This window comes from Elgaria multicarinata, chromosome 2 (genome assembly GCF_023053635.1).
Source record: "Elgaria multicarinata webbii isolate HBS135686 ecotype San Diego chromosome 2, rElgMul1.1.pri, whole genome shotgun sequence".
Lineage (NCBI taxonomy): Eukaryota > Metazoa > Chordata > Lepidosauria > Squamata > Anguidae > Elgaria > Elgaria multicarinata.
The window spans coordinates 15280170-15303637 of NC_086172.1; the positions used below are offsets into that span (position 1 = coordinate 15280170).

The 23468-nt window shown below is 42.2% G+C and overlaps 1 protein-coding gene across 1 annotated transcript in view; it reads left to right on the forward strand.

Annotated features, from left to right (window-relative positions):
* Window positions 1–508: 508 nt before the first annotated feature.
* MLPH (melanophilin) overlaps window positions 509–23468 on the forward strand; it is an 88264-nt gene continuing 65304 nt past the window's right edge. Inside the window, exons 1-2 of the mRNA XM_063115868.1 lie at window positions 509–580; window positions 14171–14298. Coding sequence (XP_062971938.1) covers window positions 14189–14298 — 110 coding nt within the window. The 5' untranslated portion in view covers window positions 509–580; window positions 14171–14188. The remainder of the gene's footprint in view (window positions 581–14170; window positions 14299–23468) is intronic.

Here is a 23468-nt window from a genome sequence, read left to right on the forward strand (position 1 = left end):
AGTATGTCCCAGAAAAACGGTCCACTCTCTCCACATTGTGTCACTTTGTACTTTCAGAGCTCCTCCCCTTCCTTGTGTTTCCTCTTCTTTACTGGCACGGACTGCTTACCTGCTTTCCAATCTCTTTCAGGTTCTATGCCTATGTATAAAACAAACACCCAACTTGTTATTATTGTTGCCTTTTGCTGTACACTGACCCAGTGCCTGCTTTGCCTAAGACACAAAGTGTGGGTTTCTTGTTAATCTGCTGCCAGCAGCAGCAGCAGCACCCAGGAAGAGTCTGCTGGATGGCTGGAATCTCAGGGGCAGCTGGAAAGCTACTGCGCCCGTTCTTCCCTTTTCTTTTGCTGCAGCAGTCAGCCGCTGCCCAGGAAGTTAACTCTGAGACAAGCACTAATCAGGCCACGTGATCGCTGTGCACCGATTAGGTAGTTTGTTCTCGTTCGCCCTAGGCTAAGGGAGAGGATGGCAGCCCAGCATTAAAAGCATGTGACAAAAGCATATTTTTATACCACCATCTAGGGCAGGATTTCCACTGAGAAAGAGGCAGAGATCTGAGCAACATCAGCACCCTCACCAGGTAACAAAAAATGAACATTAAAAATGGCAAGTTTAAAGTTGGAATGCTATTAAAGACTCCAAGGCATTGTGGCAAGGTGCGAGAACTTGATTGCTGATGGCAAATGTTATCAGCACAGGAAATGGTCTGATTAAAGTGTCAAGCCAAGTGCAGCTGCAGGCTGGGCAGAGCCTAGAGTAGAGTTGCTGGCACTGGGCAAGAAAAGAGTTGAAACAGGTGGCAAAGGTAAGGAAGCAAGGCTGAAAGCAGGTGGGTGACAGACAGAGACGTACGTAGCAGCAAAATATTTTGTGGATTAAGAAGGAAGATGTTACTATAGGCATTGAACTGAATCTCTGCATACAATTATTTCAAGGGTGCCCAGATTGTAAGCAACATTTCAATATTACTCTGTGACACTGAATGCTTTCAGGTTCAGAAAGAGGCTATCACTTCATGCATATGGGAACAGCTTCTAAAATACCAATTTCAGTTAAGTAGCTTGCACGATGGTTAGACATGGGTGGAGATGGCTCCCATTTGTGCTGCTTCTGATGAACTTATGAGTTTTGTTAAAATACAGCATCTTTCTGAAACTCTTAATTTCTTTGCTTCTGGATATTAAAAACATGAATTATCTGCAGAAAGAAGCTATTTCCCCCCCGCTATTAACCTTTTCTGGCAGTAATGCAACAACTTTAGTATCAATTTGTTTAAGGGGTGTGTCCTCCTGTATCACTGAAAAGGTTTCTACGTTTTTTATGACCTCAATGCAAATTAGGGGGAAATGTTGCTATCCTCCTGAGAGAAGGAATTCTACAAAACTGCATTTTGCTATCATGTCACTTTTGACCTATGTTTTACATGCTTTATACTAACTTTGCTGGTCTGTAACCATAATAAGCAAAATGATTGTGATTAATTATTTTTCTGTTGATGCATTGTCATGTGAGATACAGATTTCTAATTTCTGATTGACTCATTACTGGAAACATGGAGATAAATCCAGTGCAAATCTAAAATGCTGTTCTTCAAGGTAACTCCCTTTTCAATAAATGTTTATTGAAATGAAGTATTTGTGAAAGCAAAATATTTAAGGAAGTAAAATGTCTGATAAATTTCTGCCTGGGTTTGCATGCAGCACCCAAGGGCTTGATCTGGGAAAATGGTCCGAGTTGAGCTCTGTTTCATTAGATCCATGGAAGCAGCATTAAGTGGACTTACTCCCATTTATGAAATGCTATAGAAGGCCATTCTAGCAAATAGACCAAACCCCCAGAATTGTTTACTGGCCGTCAACTAGCAAAAAATTAAACAACCCTGCAAATCTGCCCACTCCCAATCAGCTCTTTGCATTTTGTTTTTCACATTTACAGAACAAACTATCAGAGGCTGACTAAAATTGGACTAATTTGTGTATTTGTTATTAATTCTCAGTTTTTCTAATTGTTTGCCATTAAACATTTCTGAACTGTGGTCAGTCAGATAGGCCTCCTATGATTTTTCATTTTTAAGATCAAAATTATATCAATTAAACACCATTAATTAAAATTATAATACTGAAACATTTCAATAAAGTTTATGCAATGAGCACCGGTGGCCTGGTTCACACATGACACTAAGCCATGATATGGTTTGTGATATTGTTGTGATGGGAAAAGGCATACGTTTCTCTATCAGTTTTGAGTCTGAGTGTGGTTCTACCTGTCTACCCACTTTTCCTTTTTTAGTTTGATTTTGTTTTTATATCATGTTGAAGACTTCCTGTGTTTTTGATGGTGCTAATTGTGATGATGCAATTTTTATAACTGTGTAGAAAACTCTTGTGAACCCCCCAGAGAGCTTCAGCTATTGGGCGGTATAAAAATGAAATAAATAAATAAATAAATACAAAGTTGGTGTGCATAATGCATAAATATTAGGTTGAGCCTGCAGAAAGCTTGAAACAATATTTTCTAATGTGCATTGGGTGTTAATTATGAGAATTACTCCTGACCAGTTAAATGCCAACCTGATTAATGTTTATACTGGCTGAAACAGCATAGTTGTATTTAGCTTCTGTAATTCCTTCATGCTCCCAACATGGCGGTGGAGTTATGCACTGTTAGTTAAAAACAAAAATACACCTGAAAAACTAGACTGATAGCACAATCCTATGCATATTCACTTAGAAGTAAGTCCCACTGTCAAAAGTAAGCCTGTGGTTGCAGTCCTATACAACTTTACGTGGGACTAAGACCCATTGACCTTAACTTACTTCTGCGTAGACATATGGATTGTGCTGTTAGGTGATTTTATATTAGTACAGTGATGGTTACATTGTTTTTGTTTACAGTTAAATGTTCAACTGAATTTAAGTCTTGTGGTATATACATCTATAGCATAATGAAACTTCTGGCCATAAATAGACTGAAGGAATAGATAAAGGCTAATATAAAAATACTTGTGTACTGATGTCTCATGACTAAATTATCTGTACCATGACGGTTCACAGCTGGGAGTGCAAATTGCCTCCATTAAAAATATTGTGGTTTTGGTGCTGTCAATTGATATAAAAACTCCCTATGGTATTTGAACTTACATTTAAGTAATTGTTTGATGTTGTAGGCCTTGAATGATGCAGGTACATATGTGGATTTGTCTAACACATCAAGGTAGAATAACTGAAAACTGAGCATTTCAAAATTGATTCTGTGCTTCTTTCCATAGCAACCCTGAAAGAGAAAGAGAAAGAGACAGAGAGAGAGAGAGAGAAATCATTCTAATTTACAGGTAGGGTACTGAGTAGGATGACCATATGAAAAGGAGGACAGGGCTCCTGTATCTTTAACAGTAATTTAGAAAAGGGAATTTCAGCAGGTGTCATTTGTATGCATGCAGCACCTGGTGAAATTCCCTCGTCACCACAACAGTTCAAGATGCAGGAGCCCTGCCCTCTTGACCAGATATAAAAGAGGCCAGGGTTCCTGCAGGTTTAACTGTTGCTATGAAGTGGGAATTTCACCAGGTGCTGCATATATACAAATGCCACCTGCTGAAATTCCTTTTTCTATACAGGAGCCTAATCCTCCTTTTCATATTGTCACCCTACATTTGCACAAGTTGACTAACATTGACCCAGAATTGTTAGGTTCCTCTCTGTTATTCTCTGCCTGTAGATATTGAAATTTCATTAGAGCACCTGTATTTGTAGAATGTATGAAATGTGATTTCATGTGATAATAGCATTGGTTAACGCTGATGTGTGCCCACCACCACCACGCTGCAGAGTGTTTGTAAAGCACTTAAAGCAGAATTTCCCAACCTAGTGCCATCCAGTTGTTTTGGACATCAGCTTTCATCAGCCCCAGCCAGTATGTCCAATGGTCAGGAGCATTGGAAGCTGTAGTGTAAAACATCTGGAGGGCACCAGGTTAGGGAAGGCTGACTTGGGTCCACACTTTCACATGTGCCAAAACACATTTTGGGGGTATGTGCCATGTTCATTGGCTTAGATCCAGAGAAGTCTGAGCTGCCCAGCACCACCAGCACCAGCCTCTTGTGCCACAAGGGATGCACTCTGGAGGGGGGGGGCATGACTTTTTGGAGATGTTTCTCAGGGATGGAAGGGCACTGCTGCTGGAAGGGAGAACCTGGGAAGACCCCCATGCAGGAGTGGAAGCAATCTGCCGCTTCCCTTGATCCAGGCTGATATAACTATGAATTCTACTGCTTTGGCTGTTCATTCCCCAGACTTCATTTACATTAAGTCTACAAGTGGTAATAGGTTAGAATGCCAGTCAAATGATATTAATCTCTTAGGGTGCAACCCTATGAATCTTTAGGCAGGATCTACACTACTGCTTTATAACAGTTTATAATGGTATTGACAACTGTTGGGGCCCAGGACTTATTCCACATACTGTTTTCAAACTGCTTTCAAAGTGTTATATCCTGCTTGGTGTAGATCTGCCCTGTATCTTTCCCATGAATCTGGGGTCTCGGATAAAATTACCCACCCACCCACTTTATGACTTATGTGTGCTTTGCAGGTATTCATTGAGAGAGATCAAACTAGTCAGCTGTACTTCCCATGATAGTAAATGGGTTGCATGTATCAAATCAGTGTAAAGCAACTGCCACTTGCAACTGCTTTCTTCATTGCCATCCCTATTATTATTATTATTATTATTATTATTATTATTATTATTATTATTATTAAATTGTCAATATTGATAAAGTATCAATCCATGACTCCTTGGAATAGGATGTATTATAACTGAAAGCAAGTCAATAAAATGTCTCATCCTAAAAGAAATGTGCCCATCATCTTTTCCAGATAAAAGTTATTTTAAAGTAGAATGTGCAGCAGATGAAACCCAGTTTCCAAATTCACCCACACTCAAGCATTACCACCAGAGGGGGGGGGGACTAAGATGGGGTGGGGTGTGCAAGTGAAGAGCTTGCGATCAATGATTCCAGGAACTGCATGAGACAAACTAAACACCATTGGGAGGGAGTAAAACCTGACCATGCCAAAAGATGTAATATTTGGGCATTAAATCTCACATGACTAGAATGATGAGAGGAGGTGGGTCCTACCTCACAGGGCCCAGCCTTTCTTTTTCACAACAGGCCACGCCACTGCATAAACTGCACCCATTATAATAATGGACATTTTGCTAGATTAACATAAAGATAATCTGTTCTTGGTTTCATTGCCTCTGTAAATCAGCTGTGGGTTGGAGATAAAAACAAGGCAGGAAATCAGCTGATAGTCATGCTGAAATCCACTTTCCTTCTTATAATAAGAGACAGTATATTTCTTGGGTGTTGGCTGGATGGACTTGTAAAGCTGTAAATTTCTAGTAATAGACTCTAAATTTCTGGGCCATCTCTCATAAGAAACAAGATATAGCGGTTTATCCCACATACACTTTTGTTCTGGTTTACCTTCGAATTATCCCATTTCGGTTATATAGTGCTTATATAGCATATGAAAACTTGTAAACTTACACCTCTGCTGTAGTGCATTGCAGAGATCCATTAAGGTTCACTCACACATGTTGTTATCCCCACCCCCCAGATCTTCTTTGTACCTCCTCCTACCATTTATTGGTTGTTTGAAGGAGGGACAACTCCCCCTCTGACAACAGGGATTGGGATTTGCTTCTCTTGTTACTGGACACCAAAGTAGAATGTTAGGTAAGACTGCAGTCAGCTCTTTTGCATGCTTACTCAGTAAATAAATCCCATGGAGTTCAACGGAATGCATTTCCAAATTAGAGCCCCTCAGATTGCAGTCTTAATTTTTGCAACTTTAAAAAGGAAAAAAAATGGGGGTGGGTGGGATGGGGGAGTGAAGCAAGGTAGGAATGGCCATCCCAGTGTATGGAGGGGGAGACTTCAAACGCAGTGCCAGGACCTCCAATGACAGAGAAATTGAGAGGGAAATCACAGTTAGTGAGAGGATTAAGCCATGCTTTCCCATGTGGGGGCTCCTAATAAAAACTGGACCCCCATTGTTAAAAAAAAAAGATAAGAAAAAGGTGGGAAGATGCAGGATCCCCCCCCCCCGGAGAATGTTTCCATCTCTGCTTCCCCCTGTTTGTGTTTCCTGCCATCCCCCACTCAGCTTCACATGCTCAAAGGAATGGAAGTACCATATTTCTTCGATTCTAAGACACACTTTTTCCCCCATATAAACATCTCTAAAAATGGGGTGCGTCTTAGAATCGCGGGTGCGTTTATTATTTCTTAGAATCAAAGCTTTTCTTCTGTTGGTGGTACTGAAATTAGTGTGCTTCTTACAATCGATGGTGTCTTAGAATCAAAGAAATACGGTACGATCTGTGTCCTTCCCCCACCAACTCCCATTCAAATAAGAACAAGAGCAACACATTTTTAGGGAGAGAAATCAATAAGGGAAGAGACACACAGCCTGCGTCTGTGATGTTGGGAGGCACCCCACCCCCATGGAGAACAAGGAGGGGATAGGGGAATGGGGCAAGTAGGATGGAAAAGGACACACACACACACACACACACACACACACTGATTCAGAAGCAGCCAAAGGACTTCACTTGAAACTGACAAGACATTTGGGTGAACTGACCAGCCTTGTCTTGCTTTGAAGAGTGCTCTTAAGGATCTAGGGAACAATGTGTTCCTTTGCAGTGGAAAATGGTTAAAAATACACATAGATCTAAAGAGTCTCTCCCCCCTTCCTATCCTCTCTCGCTGTCCTGTCTGCTTGATTTGTATATATGTGGGTGAGGGTTGCTGCTGCTGCTGCTTTTTGCTTGTTCAACTGGGGGATTTAGCCTCTCCTGTTTCCCTGCTAGGAGGGAGCAGGGGAGTTGCAGGAGGAAGAAAGGATTTGAATTTGCACACCCCTCTCCTTCATCAGCAATACCGCCCTTTGAAACCAAGCCCACAGTACAGCGCATTGAAAATGATGGATGAAAACACATATTGAAATTTGAGCGATGTGTTTTCGCATGCCCGGAAGAACAGGACTCTCCCTGCACCAAAATATTTCACTATAAGGGGAGGGGGGAGAACTGCAATCACAGCAGGACATAGTCAATGTCATCTGTGTCCTTCGCAGTTAAAGCAGACTATAATGTCAGCGTCATTTGAGTCTTTTGCATAGATTTTGCTGCAACTGCGCAATATAAGGCTGGTGGGATGAAGCTTACAATGTCCACCTTTAAATACTTGAAATTTCCATTGTTACATGGGAAATGTCCTTCCTGAACCCATCTTCCTTCTGCATGACCTGGACCAATAATATCATTCTGGAATCTCCAGTGTGGTGCCTGTGGGCACTAGTGTGCTCACGAACACCTCTCTTGGCACCTATCAGACTTCCTGCCTCTCCTAATTTTAATTTCATTTCTTAAGTTTTTCCCCTCTCTAGCACCATCTTCCTTAGTATTTAAAAGAGTGGTTTTGTGTTTTGGTGCTCAGTCCCTACCTTTATCTTGTACTTAGGTTTTTAGGTGAGTTTCACCAGTTTGCCTTGTGGAAAATGAGTGTTTTGTGGCCAGCCATTGCTATAACTCCTCTGTTACCACAGACTCTTATCTATCTATCTATCTATCTATCTATCTATCTATCTATATTTGCTCTGGAAAAATTGTGCGTTGTTATGATGGTAATTGTTATCTGCTGATTTGTTGATTATGTTCAACTAGTTGTCAACTACTTTCAAACCAGTTGACAAGTAACTGTCAATGGATTTATTGTTCAGCCATGTTGAACAATGAGTTTTTGATTTCTGGTGACGTGTAATAGACAGAAAACTTCAATTTTCAAAAATGTTTCAACAAAATCACATGCCAAAACTCCTCAGGGAAGTTTGCAGTTACGGGCTGACAGTACAGGTCAGTACAGGCGTTGGACTCGACGGCCTTATAGGCCCCTTCCAACTCTACTATTCTATGATTCTATGATCTTGTGGTTAAAAAGGAAAGAAGAATATAGGAATAAAAGGATAGTACAGAAGAGTTTAAATAGTGAGTCTACATTGGGACCAGTATAACTGAACTTACTGAAATTATCTGGCATTTGGTCCAATAATGGGGTAGCCGAGCTTGCAGATTACATCAAATTTTGGGGATAATAAAATCCCAAGCAGATCATGAAGAAATCCCAAAAGATACTTCCAGGCTGCATGAATGGGCAGCAAAATGGCAGGTGAATTTCGGTGTCATAAGGTGATTCACCCTGGGACAAAGGCCATTGGGTAGCGAAAATGAAGGATAGGGAGGGGTAATAAACAACTCATTTGGGCCCATTTTGATCTTCCCTCCAGCCTTAGACAGACTGGATCTGACTTTGACAAACCTTCCAGGTTTTATTCTACTGCTGATTTAATGTAAGTAAAATCATTGTTTTCTTCAACAATGCTGAGGAAACGGCCAACCTGATCTGTCATACTGAACACTGGCTGGATGTGTATGGTACAGAACTGGTCTGGCTGGCACAAGCCAAACTGTTACAGATTTATTTATTTCCATACTTCGAATCCCACACCTTCAACAGAAATTTATGTTCTCAGTGCAGTTTATAAAGCAGTAAAAAACAAGAAAAGCATAATTTCTTAAAATAGAAAATAAAATAATGAAGCATACGTAGTAACTAAATCACGAGTGCTCCATTCAAAAATCAAAAGTGTTCGAAGTTTTAAAAGCTAACATAAGTGGTTTATTTAAAGTCTGGGAAGAGAAAAGATTGGGCCTGGTACTTGCATGAAAACAATGAAAGCTTCACATGAGCCTCCCTGGGAAGGGCACTCCAAGGTCTTTTCCTGGTGGAACTATCTATCTCGGTGGTCACATCAGTGGAATTGGTGTAGTGTATAAGGTTTCTCTCCATTACCCCAGGAGATTTACAGATCCCATCAGTTTCCAGAGTATTCATGGGCCAATTCTACACCAAGCAGGATACAACTCTTTGAAAATGGTTTAAAAACTGTATATGGAGTGTGTCCTGGGACCCAACAGTAGGGTGACCATATTTTGGAAACCAAAAAGGAGGACAACATGGTCAGCCCCCAGGTGGGCAAGTCCAGCACCAAGGGGGCAAGTCCAGCACCACGAACATAGCCTCGGTCACATTTCTGATTTTACAGCACACAAATGCTACTCTGCTGTGCCCGGCATAGCCTGGGCGTGGGGAAGCAAGTTGTGGGTGGGGGCGGAACAAGGCAGTGTGGAGGTCAGTGATTGGCTGGCAGATTCGTGCCAGTGGAGAGGGGAGGGGACTCTGAGCCTATTTAAGGGCTCATGCCCCTCCTTTCCCCCTCTCTTCTAGAAGTGGCTCCCTCCCTATCTCCCTATAGGCAGTATGGGCTTGCCGGTTGCCTGTTCAGGGGGCCAAGTAGGAATTTTTTGCTCATAATCTGAATTGGTTATGAGTTTTTTCACCTACGTCATACTGCAAGACAGCCAGGGAGTATTAAATAGGTTAATTGGTTCAATTGGGTCACATTTATTGATGGGTAGGCGGGCATCTGCAGTTGGATAAGGTCGGTGAGCATTCCAAGGCACCAAGTGGTGATGGGTAATGCCTGAGGCTCAGCATCTCCAAGCCCTGTGGCCCAGCTGCTGAGATAAGGATTACCCTTGAGGCCAACCTTTCTCACCCACTCTGAGCCCAGCAGCATGAAGAGGGGTGACACTAGAAGGCCTACTACCCTGAAAGGGGGAGCCAAGGGGTGGCGATGGTTAGCCCCCCCCCCCCATGGCTCAGAATGTCTCGCCCTGATTATCAACAGCTTACGCCGTTCAAGGTAGATGCCCACTTAGGTTTTCCCTATGCAGATCCATCAAATAAATGTTGGCCCTTGTTTAAACCCAACTACTTTGTGTCACCTCTTTATTTCCGCACTACATCTTCCCGCAATTAAGACAAATCTGTTCTACATAACATCACTGAAATAAAGAACAAGTGAGACATTCAACTTCACTCACTCCTACTTTTGTAGCTTTTGCTGTACTTTGAAGCTTTTGCTATAATGTGTGATACAGTCTCCCCTTCCCTCAAATATCTTTTCTGGCTGTATCCTCACTCTGCTGTAAGCTGCTGCTGCTGTTAATGGGGTTTGCTGCCAGCCGGCTGACTGGCTGGCTTTTTTATGTTTAAATTTCAATATATATATAGATAGATAGATAGATAGATAGATAGATAGATAGATAGATAGAAAAGTGTATATGATTGTCACAAGTGAACAAAGTGAGGTGGAAGGGAAGGGTTAGCGAAGCAAAGCAACGCCATACCAGGTTCCAACATCCGCTAAGATCAGAGCCTCTCTCCCGACTGGCACCTCACTGTTGGTTGTGAGAGTTTTTCTCTAAGGATGACTCTTCATCGCCCATGATGTGGAACTTTGAGAAAAGGGCCTCTGGCCTGTTCTGTTTTGCCCTGTGGGCTGCTTCGACTGACCTCTCCTTTCCCATATTTCGATCTGTGGATGCCTCGCCCTAAAAATCAAAGAATGAACAGATGTGCTTCAAACTCAGCATGGCTAAAGCCTTCCTTAAGAGCTATCATGGTGCCAAGTTTCATCTCTTTATCTTTAAAAATGGCGGAGCTGTAAGCATTTTTGTTAATTCCCTTTAAAGTAGAGCTGCCTTTTGGGTGGGGAGGATGGGAAAAATCCGGATTTTTCTTTAAATTTCATAATTCCCATCCTTTCCCAAATTTGTTACTAAAAATCCTAACAACTCTGGGTTTTTCCTGTCATATGATCACCCTACAATTGTCAAAACCCTTATAAACTGTTTTAAAGCAGCAGCATAGATCCTGCCCTGGAGACCACCCCTCTTGTTCTCTGCAGTGGCTGCTTTGTCAATTTCCTGTTGGGAAATTGGTCAGTCACCATGTCCACCAATAGGCATCTCTAAGGAGACATTTGCAAGGAGTGGCAGCATTCAGTCCCCTGGTTTAATAGAAGAGACATGGGAAACAAGTGCAGATAACTGAGAATGGATGGATGCCGAATCTTGACAAAACTTGACTTAGAGTAAATTAATGGGACTATGCCAGTGCACTGATGGAGGCTTAGAGGGCTTTTGCTTCCCACCACCAGGGCATCCAATAGGAGTCATTACAGTCACATTGCTCTAGGTGGCACCTGGGCTATAGAAGTCTGGCTCATCCCACCATCAGATTGATTCATCCTCTGCCTGCTGTGACCCTACAGATAAAATTGCTCAGATTATCTGTGACCTGGATACTATATGTCTTGTTGCATTTGGTTGTTTCACTTTTCAGTCTACTGCTACACACAGGCCTCAGTGGATTGAAGCCTATAATCAGGGCATCATTTCACAAAACAGCAAGAAAATAGAAGTAGTTATATCATATTGTCTCTGTTTCATTATGACAAAACAGCTTCCAGCTCTATTCTGCACATTTCTTTCCTTTCTAAAACACACACACACACCTTTTTTTCTATACATTTGTGAAAGAAAGGTTGTATAGTACAAAATGTTACTATTTTTGTGTGTGGTAATAATATATTCTGGGAAGTATAGCTCGAGTCAATTGTTCCATTTGTCTTATCATATGGAAGACTGGCACCAGCCCTCCCAATTTAAATGTCTATCTTTGTTGTTTGATACCTAGATACAGTTTTTAATTTAATTTAAACCCCACACAAAAGAAATAACACTTTTATTTTTCCATATATGTACATGGTTAACATATATGGTCAGGTAATGGCTCTATTTTTCATTTTGCCTTTGGAAGAGTTGGCAGCTAACAAATTATGCCTCTCGCTGAACCCACACTGAACAAAGTTGGCCTGGTTGTATAGTATCAGCAGACTTTCTTGGCAGACCTATCTGTCTCTTCATCGGCATCCTCGTGAATTTCATTTTACTAGCCTACTTCCTGCAAAAGAACATCTGAAGTCATTTTTAATTTCTAGAACAAAATCCACACACTTTTTAATCTGACCAGTATATTATCTGAAAGCAGAAGAGCAGACACCAATCTATTTATTTCTTAATTGCATTTATATAACTGTCCCATAACATAAGTTCTCTGGGCAGCTCACAAAACAGATACAACATAAAACATTACAAACTATTAAAACTAAAATACATTTAAAACACACAGTGCTGAGAGGCCCAGACTGTTTTTAAGAGGTCTGTGTAAATACAAAAGGTCTTTACCTGGTACTGAGAAAAAACAGACATATGGTGCCAGGCAAAGCTCTCTGAGAAGTGTATACCATAACTGGGGTGCCACGACCAGAAGCCCTCTCCCCAGTCATCACCCTTCATTTGGTGGGGGCACACTGACCAGGGCTTCTAAGAACATATGAAGAGCCCTGAAGCTGGGACAGACCAAGGGTCCATCTAGTCCAGCATGGCTCTTCACACAGTGGCCAGTCAGCTGTTGACCAGGAATCCACAAACAGGACATGAGTGCATCAGAACCCTTCTGTCCATGTTCCCCAGCAACTGGTTACATAGGCATCCTGATACAAGAAGATCTTAAGGTGCATCCGAGAGAAGGCAGTATTTCAGGTCAAAGCCATTTAGGATTTTAAAAGTTAAAACCTGTGGCTGTGTGGATAGTCCTTAACACTACTGTGTCACGTTTGGAAAGTTTGCTTGGAAAAAAATGTGAAAAGGTGTGTGGGTGATGGGAGTTGATTGATATGAATTTCTCCCTGATTTCCTAATTATAGCTGCTTCCCCTGGTCCAGATGTAAGCACCCAAGTTGAACATAGCTCATTTACCATGAGCAGTGTTTCACCAGGGGTGGGTGGATGGGTCCATTATCCTCTTATGTTTGCTGCCTGCCCAGCATTGCAAAACCAGGGCATTGGCAAGCACTTGGCAAGCTATAATACATGGCTATTGGTGGTGGTCACAGGTTGTGGGAGCAGATCAGCATCTATCTCATCCAAGTCTATGGAGTGATGAAACTGAGGACCAAACTAGATGTGATGGAGGCAATTACATACTTTGGAAGGAAAAACAAATATTGCCTAAGATAGAATAACTACCCCTAAATATGACTCATTTAGTTATTAGTTAGTTATTTACAATATTTATATACCGCTCCGTAACTAAAATAGATTCTGGAGTGGTGAACAAAGGAATAAAGGAGTAAGAAGAAAGAAGATTAAAAACAGCAAATTAAATTTGTTCAATTCAAAATGAAAGACCAATAAAAACAGTGGCTGGTCAGTTGAGGAAGGCTTTTTGGGGAAGAGTTGTTTTCAGGAGGCGCTGGAAACAGCATAGTGTTGGCTGACCCCAAGGAGCAGGGAGTTCCAAAGAGAAAGGGCCACCACACTAAAGGCTCTTCTCCTGGTGGACTCTAATCAGGCTAAAGGTCCATGTGGAACCACCAGAAGCATGCCCTCCAATGACCTCAGTAGTAGGGCAGGTTGGTAAGGGAGAAGACGTTATCTCAGGTATCCTGGTCCCAAGTTGTTTAGGGCTTTGTACACTACTACAAGAATGTTAGAGCTGGCCCAGTAGCCAATAAGCAGCCAGTGCAGTTCCCTGAGCTGAGAAGAGGCAACTCCCAACAACAGCCGAGCTGCTGCGTTCTGCACTAGCTCCAGCTTCTGCAGCAGCCTTAAGGACAGCACCACATAGGGATGAATTGCATTGCAATAGTCCAGTCTTATTGTTACTAGCGCCTGTGGCCAAGCTATCCCTGTCCAGAAAAGGCTGTAACTGCCAAGCCAGCCAAAGACGGTAAAAGGCACTCCAAGCCTCTTGAGGCTCCAGTGACAGAGATGGACCTAGGAGTGCCCCCCAAACTACAAACCTGATCTTTTAGAGGGAGTGCAACCCTATCCAGAACAGGCAACGAGCCTCTCTCCTGGACTTGGGAACCACTCACCCAAAGGGTTTCCATCAACTTCAGTTCACTGGCCCTCATCCAGCCCATTACTGAGTTTAGGCATTGATCTAGGACTTGCACAGCCTCTCCTGATGCAGTTGTCACAGGGAGAGAGAACTGTGTGTCACCAGCATACTGATGGCATTTTGCTCCAAATCCCCTAATGACCGCTCCTAACGGCTTCGTGTAACTGTTAAACAACATTGGGGACAAAATGACACACTTTATCATATATTTGTTCTTGTTTACAGGTGCTCTACTTCCTAAAAATGGGACGGAAACTGGATCTTTCCAAATTGACAGATGAGGAGGCCAAACATGTTTGGGAAGTGGTTCAGCGGGACTTTGATCTGCGCAAAAAAGAGGAAGAGCGCTTAGAGTAAGTGCTAAGTAAAACATGGAAATATGAATTGGAATGTTGATGTCCATCAAAGGAGAACAGAGGGAAGACTTTACTATTTCATAGAATCATAGAATAGAAGAGTTGGAAGAATCCACATTAAAACATACCTGACAGGTAGCCGTTCAGTTGCATCTTGAATGCCTCTAGTGTGGGAGAGCCCATGACCTCTCTAGATGATTGGCTCCATTGTTGTACTGCTTTAACAGTCAGGAAGCTTTTCCTAATGTTCAGCCAGAATCTGGCTTCCTGTAAATTGAGCCCATTATTCCATATCCTGCACTATGGGATGATCAAGAAGAGATCCTGGGCCTCCTCTGTGTGACAACCTTTCACACAGTATTTGAAGAGTGTTATCATGTCTCCCCTCAATCTTCTCTTCTCCAGGCTAAACATGCCCAGTTCTTTCAGTCTCTCTTCATAGGGCTTTGTTTCCAGACCCCTGATCATCCTCATTGCCCTCCGCTTAATCCCCTCCAGCTTGTCTGCATCTTTCTTAAAGTGTGGTGCCCTGAACTGGACACAATACTCTAGATGAGGTCTAACCAGTGCCAAACAGAGGGAAACCAGTACCTTGTGAAATTTGGAATCTATAGTTCTTTTAATGCATCCCAAAATAGCATTTGCTTTTTTTTTCCAGCCACATCACATTGTTGGCTCATATTCATCTTGTGATCTGTCTTCCAGCATATTAGCTATCCCACACAATTTTATGTCATCTGCCAATTTGATAACCATTCCCTGCACCTCCTTGTCCAAATCATTAATAAACATATTGAAGAGCATTGATCCCAGGACTGAGCCCTGTGGTACCCCACTCATTACCTCCCCCCAGTTTGAAAAGGTACCATTGATAAGCACTCTGAGTAGCCAACTGTGAATCCACCTAATAGCTGTTCCATCTAGCTCACTTTTAGCATTAATGTCATGGGATACTTTGTCGAAAGCTTTGCTGAAATCAAGATATATTATGTCCATAGCATTCCCACAGTCCACTAGGGAAGTTACCCGATCAAAAATTGATCTTTATAATCTGCTCCAAATATTTCCAAAGGATGGATGTCAGACTAACTGGTCTGTAGTTCCCAGGTTCCTCCTTTTTGCCCTTTTTGAAGATAGGGACAACATTAACCCTCCTCCAGTCGTACGGCACCTCACCCGTCTTCCATGATTTTGCAAAGAGAATAGACAGCGGTTTTGAGTTTTTCTGCCAGTTCCTTTATTGCTTTATTTACAGTTTTCAAGTTGTTTTCACTGCTATTAGGCACATGGAAGAAAAATGCTACTAAAGAGATTCTGTTTTTTTTTTAATCTATTTCATTTATATTCCACCTTTTGTTCTCCCACTTATGGAGCTGTGATTTGCGCAAGTGCACAGGCTGTGAGAGAAGAGAGGAAAGGGTGGTGAGAAGCAGGTATTCGTCCGCAAAGCCAGCATCTTTCTGGGGAGAGGCCTCCTGTCCCAGTTGGTTTGATGGGAGTGGTGGACTCATTGGAGTGAGATCTCTCTCCATTATGAGAGAGGCCCCTAAGAGCAGGCCACCGACATGGCTGCAGTCTTGCAAACACTTACTTCCCCACACACCCACTCTGGGTAGCAATATGGCTAGTAGTGGCAGAAGTAGTAACCAGTTAATGACGATGGGAAGATTTTTTTTCCTGCATACCAATTCGCAAAGATAGTGCAGGGTTGTTATTATTATTATTTTGCCTTCTTTATTGCAAGATTCATTCTATTGTAAATAAGTTAATTTAGACTGTCAATGTTTTTTGTGTGTGGATGCTTTATTTTATAAAATTTGTCTCAACTATGTAGGCACGATAGGGTAGGCCTATGCGCGCTGAGAATTCCAATCCATTTAAATCAAATGGGAGTCTGCAGCATTGTGAACCACCCAGAGAGCTCCGGCTATTGGGCAGTATAGAAATGTAATAAATAAATAAATAAAATAAACAAATTTCCATTATGGAAAGCAGCAGTGGATGGTAATGGATTTCCCCTCCCAAATCTGGAAATATTTTATCCCACATCTTCTGCAGTGAAGACAGATGAAAATAATTCATTCTGCAATGCTGGAAGGGTATGCAGATGCAATATTCAGGAGGAAAACTAATGGAGAATTTGAATGGTTCAATAAGAGCTGATAATTAAAAGGCCGTTTAATATGATGGAGTTTGATGCTTGTACTAGACAGGGCAAAGTGCCATACCACAACATTTAAAAAATAAATAAATTATACAATTTTAAAAGCTTGGTTTTCCCTTGAGAAACTAAGACAAGGATGTGAAAGAAAAACATGCAGATACTAAAATTCTTGGGAAGAGAAGGGGAAACTTAATTCACTCCTGTTAAAGGAATTATTTATTTTGAGGGAAGAGGCAGGAAGTGAATCATCCAAATGGGAAGCTCCTTTAAAGAGTACATTTACATTAATGGTTTTAAAGTATCCGTAATCAGAAGACAATATTTTCCTGTGTCCATGATGAGCTGGCTACTATGAGTAATCCAGGAGGAGGTACATTTTTAATACATGATTGGCAAAATCTGAGAGGATCAATATGGTCCATGGTCCAATCACTTTTAGCCTTCTCCTGAAGGCAATTCACTAAAGATGTTGTTTGGTACATACTGTTTGCTACCTTTATCCCAAGCCCGGCCTTCATGGTGCTGCGTTGCCCCCACTTTGCCGCTAAATCCCATGTTTTCACTGCTGTGTGGTGTTGGGGTGGTGGTGGGGTAATCTAAATTACAGGAGGCTGTTCAGGCTTTCCGGCAGCTATTCAGCTTGCTGGGCCTGCATTCTGCCTGGCTTCCAGCAACCAATCAGCAGTCACCATCCACCCCAGAACACCCCTGACTTGATGCCAGAGTGAGGTTGCACGGTGGAAGGGCTTTAGTGACATCAGACAAAAGGTGGGGTTAGGCCCCTGAGTTTTCTAATGAGCAGCTTCGGGGAAAAGCCCTGTGGTTGCATCATATAACCAACACCTACAACTACTACTAAACTAGTAGTAGCTGCTCTACCTATTAGCTCACTCAAGGAAGTTGTTTCCCTCACTAAAAAAGAAAGAAAGAAAGAAAGAAAGATCTTATGCTTGTCAGTGGAGAGAACTGTCTTCTACTTCTCTTACATTATTCTATAAAGACTCATATAAATTAATTGTGCAATAGAAAGTAATGGATGAATAACACACTACTGAAAACCTGTTACAGTTTTATATATATATATCCAAGTTTATAGCCAATTTCAGATTCAGGTTTTACGAAATTATTAACACATTACTAAATAATACCACCCCCTATCACGAAATGCCTGCTCGAATGAGACAAATGTTGTCGATAAAAATGTCACAGCTGGGAAGCTTGTCGCCACTGTCACATTCATATTGGAGGCATCCTTCCTCACCCCTTCCTCACCCCGCTGCCCCACCTGCTGTGGGAACATTGCTGTTGCCCTCTTCAGATGTTTCCCTTCTTCAAATGTTAGACCAATGACTGAGGGGAGAATGGGGCAGGACCACGCTCACTAACTCCTTCCCCAACATGACACATGCAGATAAGTCCCTTCTGCTGGCATCTGTGCTTACAGCACGAACATCTGCAGGGAGCTGGGCGCAGCTGGACATGCAAAGGCTTCCAAGCAACCTGGATCTTGTGTGTCTGTGGTTCCGGGTCACAAGAGCGTCTGGGGGAGACGATCATTGGGCCCTGCTTCACTTGTATTCTCATAGGCTTGATATAACTTTATTACAACAACAGCTTGGATTTCTTATTATGGATTTCTTATCATCATCATCATCATCATCATCATCATCATCATCATCATCATTTTGCTCTACAGTTTTAAAGTTAAATGGGCAGAGGATCTGTCCTGTTTAGGGCCATTCGTGGCTCTTCTGCAGCCCCTCCCCCTGGCTTCTTATGGTAAATGCAGATACTCAGTACTAGCACAAGCTCAACAGCGTAGAAGGCCGATGATATCACCAAACAAATCAGAGTCTAAAACTGTCTGGCCTTCATGTGATACTTAGCTTTTCCATATGCATGAATGCTTATTTTTCCTGCAGCCTTGGCTGTGTAAGTACCCAGCTACCATCAGCCCCTTTTTGTCTGTCTCTACGGAGGTTTCAGTACTTGGTCATGCTTACAGACATTTGCTAAAGCAGAAATAGAAAATATTTCAATGAAGACTTGTTAGTGAACGTACCACAAGAGCAACGTTAATTACTGTTGTGTGAAAAAAATTTCCAACCCTGCCTACCTGAAAATAAGGATTCAAGGACCCTTCCTACAAATCAAACATTGCATTTCTTAATCATACTCCAGAAGGCAAATAGAGTGTGGTGTGTATTTCTAGCTGTACTGAAAGCAAACAGAAACTTGTTGGACAACCTGGCAGATTCTATGCTGGGCTTTCAGGCAGCAGTCTTTCCAGCCCTACCAGGAGGTGCCAAGCAATGAACATGAGAACTTCTGCATGTAAATCCTGTACTCTACCACTGAACTCTGCCCCCTCTATTCCATTAGTGTGATAAATAACTGGTATATCCTAGTTGAGAGAGATTATTAGTCTCAGGCGGTTCCCCTTAAGGCCACCACACTGGGGTCAATTCAAAACAAATATTCACTGTGTGAAACTGGTAAGATCCAAAAGTAATTGGGAATCTGGGCCGAAATTAGTGTGAACAATGATTAGGGTGACCATATGGAAAGGAGAGCAAGGCTCCTGTTATCTTTAACAGTTGTGATGAAGAAGGAATTTCAGTAGGTGTCATTTGAATGCCTGCAGCACCTGGTGAAATTCCCTCCATCACCGCAGTTAAAGCTGCTCTAGTTATACTAGTGTGACCAGATACAAAAGAGGGCAGGGCTCCTGCAGCTTTAACTGTTGTGATGAAGAGGGAAATTCAGCAGGTGCTGCCTGCATACTAATGATACCTACTGAAATTCTATTTTCTATACAACTGTTAAAGATACAGGAGCGCTGTCCTCCTTTCCATATGGTCACCCTGAACAATGTGTACAATGCTCTTGCAAACTGACCAGCAGAATATACTTAGCATTCAGCATGTTCAACATTCTCAAACTAAAAAGGTTGAGTGAAAGCTTGTGATAAGAAGATTTTGAAGACACAATTAGGGATGTTCTAACTGAACCTTCCCCAATCAGCTGCCCTCCAGATGTTTTGGACTACATCCCCAAGCATTCCTGATCCTTGGTTCTGGTGTTTGGGGCTGATTGGAGCTGAAAAGCTGCCCTAAGTCATACATCCTGATATATGATGAGAGGAAGTGAAATACCCTGGGCTCAGTATGGACAAAATAAAATTTACAAATGTCATGAGTTATGCTTTTGGGCATCAGTATTTGCAGCTAAATGGATATAAAGCAAAAACACACACATGAGAAATATGAATATATATTTGATAGGATTTTTTTAAAAAAATGGTTTATAAATCTGATGGAATAAAAGGATTGCAAAAAAAGTTTTATAATATATAAAATACTGAAGGGAACACAGTTGGTAATTTTAAAGAAAGGGAAATGATAGTTGGATCTTCCAGTTCTTAAGGGCTTGGATAAATGTTTTTAAGAAAGGGGCCAGCCCTATACAAGAGTTATAATAGTAAAGAAAATCATTACAAGTTTTTATATCAATGATACACAATTCCGCCAAGAGTGAATAAGATGTACAAAAGCAGAATGGATAAGTTTTGCAGATGTGATCATTCTGGACCTAATTTTCAACACATATGTTGGCTTATCCCCAAATTGAGGTTTTTGGGCGGGTGGGGGTGGGGAGGTTCACTATGTAAGTTGTTCAGTGCTAGGATATATTATCCAGTTTGAACTAGTCATTAAGAATTGGCATGGAATATGCTTCCAGCTGCAAAAACTTTGATTGGAACTCAATGGGGGAAAGAGCAGGGTCCCAAGATTAAAATATGACTATATAAAATATTGCATATGACACAAATTGTAAAACTGAGTATATTAAAATATACTCAGCCAGTGTGGTGTAGTGGCTAAGGTGTTGGACTGGGAGTTGGGAGATCTGGGTTCTAGTCCCCACTCGGTCATGGAAACTCACTGGGTAACTTTGGGCCAGTCACAGACTCAGCCCAACCTACCTCACAGGGTTGTTGTTGTTGTGAGGATAAAATGGAGAAGAGGCGGCTTATGTATGCTGCCTTGGGTTCCTTGGAGGAAAAAAGGCAGGATATAAATGTAATTAATTAATTAATTAATTAAAATTAGAGATGAGGAGAAATGGAAAGGAGAATTTTACAAGAATTGAAGTTCCTTTATACATTTTATGAGGGTGAGGTATAACATTGATTGTTATAAATAATTTAATTAATAGTTTTAAACAATACTTGTTACTATAAGAAGGAAAATGGGAGATCAATGTAACTCACTGTCACAAAGTCTGCCCCCTTCTGCCAAGGGGAACAGGTCCCTCTGTCATCTTTCTATCCCAAATTATTACTGGAACCACATGAATGCAGCAATTATAGACTTTATTAATTCCTGTTACAACACAGGATCAGTGAAATCAGTTGCTGTAGGATCAGGATCTCCTTTTAGCAACTGTAGTAAGTAGTTCCAGAATGAGGTCCAGAGTCTCTGGCTCAATAGCCCTAAGTCTCTGCAGGATCCTGGATACACTGTCACCACGGGCTGCTTCATTGGCTATCCGCACAGCCGTTGGTTAGCGTGTCATCTGGTGGCTTCCATTTATTATTTTAAATAAATCGCAAGGCAAGAGCAGCAGAAACCCTGGCCGCTCTTACCCAGCAGGGCTCCATGGGCAGGGAAAATAATCCCATGCTGGTGAGCACTTGAGGAGCTCTGATTGTTCTGTCCCTGGGTGGGGCATTGCCGATTGCAATGCCACACACGTTGCCACGGAAGAGCATGTCCCTGGCCACCACCTGCTGCAATCCTAATCCACCTGGAGATTGGCTCAAGAGGATAGAAGGAGTGCCTTCCATCCCCTCCAGTGGATCCCCAAATGGATCACAGGGCAGGGGGCTGGAGGATGCCTCCTATGGGTGGACATTAGCTAGGGAAGCAGTTGGACCGTTGGATGACAATGGAGTTAAGGGAGTACTGAAGGAGGACAGGGAAATTGCAGAGAAGCTGAATGAATTCTTTGCATTGGATACAGGACAGATGCCTGTGCCTGAACTGATGTTTTCAGGAAGGGAGTCTGAGGAATTGAGGCAAATAGTGGTGACAAAAGATGAAGTTCCCAACCTTATTGACAAATTGAAAGCAAATAAATAATCAGGCCCGGATGGTATCCATCCTAGAGTTCTCAAAGAACTCAAATATGAAATTGCAGACCTCCTCACAAAAATATGCACCTTATCCCTAAGCTCAGCCTCTGTACCAGAGGACTGGAAGATGGCCAATGTAAGACCAATTTTCAAAAAGGGATCCAGGGGGGATCCAGGAAATTACAGGCCAGTTAGTTTGACATCTGTTCCAGGTAAATTTGTTGAATGGATTATTAAAGACAAAATTAGTAAGCATGTAGAAGGGCAGGTCCTACTGAAGAAGAATCAACATGGCTTCCACAAAGGCAAGTCCTGTCTCACTAATCTACTAGAATTCTTTGAGAGTGTCAACAAACATGTAGACAGGGGTTATCCGGTGGACATTGTTTACTTGGACTTCCAAAGGGCTTTTGATAAATCCCCCACCAAAGATTCCTGAATAAACTTAGTATACATGGAATAAGAGGAGAAGTCCTCTTATGGATCAGTAACTGGTTAAAGAACAGAAAACAGAGAGTAGGAATAAATGGTCAATTCTCCTGATGGAGGGAAGTAAATAGTGGGGTCCCACAGGGATAGGTATTGGGACCATTTCTTTTCAACTTGTTCATAAATGATCTGGAATTAGGAGTGAGTAGCAAAGTGGCCAAATTTGCCGATGACACCAAATTATTTAAGGTTGTTAAAACACAAAAGGATTGTGAATTGCTCTAAAGGGATTTCTCCAAGCTGGGAGACTGGGCATCCAAATGGCAGATGTAGCTCAATGTAAGCAAGTGTAAGGTGATGCATGTTGGGGGGGGGGGGAAATCCCCAACTTCAAGTGTAACCTAATGGGATCTGAGCTGGCAGTGACAGAACAAGAAAGAGATCTTTGGATTGTGGTGGACAGTTGGGTGAAAATGTCCACCCAGTGTGTGGCCACTGTAAAGAAGGCAAACTCCATGTTAGGCATTATAAGAAAAGGAATTGAGAATAAAACGGCCAGTATCATACTGCCTTTATATAAATCTATGGTGCAACCACACTTAGAATACTGTGTACAGTTCTGGTCACCACACCTCAAAAAGGATATTATGGAGCTGGAAAAAGTGCAGAAAAGGGCAGCTAAAATGATTAAGGGGTTGGAGCATCTCCCCTATGAGGGAATCATGTTTCCATGCCCTTCCAGGACCTTCCATGCCTTTCCAGGACCACGTGATGGTTATACCCAGCCAACGTTGCCATATAACCTGGAAGTCAGCCAAAGCCTGAAAAATCTGTGTACAAACCAAGGTTGTTTCCTCCCAGGTGTACCACCAGCACCTGCAGGGGAGAATGCACCAGACCTTGCTGGAATAACGTGAGCAGGAGGCGCTCCCATCGCATGCCATGTCTGCCCAACCACTGGATGTTGGCACACCAGCTGAATCCGAGCTGTGATCTGCAGCCTGACTGGGAAGCCCTCCATCCAGCCCAAAGGACCATGCTGTGCCCACAGATGAGCACAGACACTGGCTCCCATATATTCCAGAGACCTAAGAAAAAGAAAAAACGTGAGAAACAGAACCCCGGCACCACTGAATACTTGGCAGTGGCCTGGCCTTTACACAATATGACCCAGAACGCCATCGGCCCATGCCCCATACTTCCCAGGATGAAAATCCCAAAGCTCCAGTTGTGGCCCTGGTGCAGAAGGAGTGTGTGTGTACCAAAGCAGAAGGCTTTGAGACCCATCGCTTGCAGTGCTACCTTTGTGATGGCCCAATGTGAACCACCCAGAGAGCTTCAGCTATGGCGCAGTATACAAATGCGATAATAATAAATAAAAATAAAACTGGTATTTTATCAAGGGTGTGCCGTCCAAATGTCGAAATAAGGGCCCGT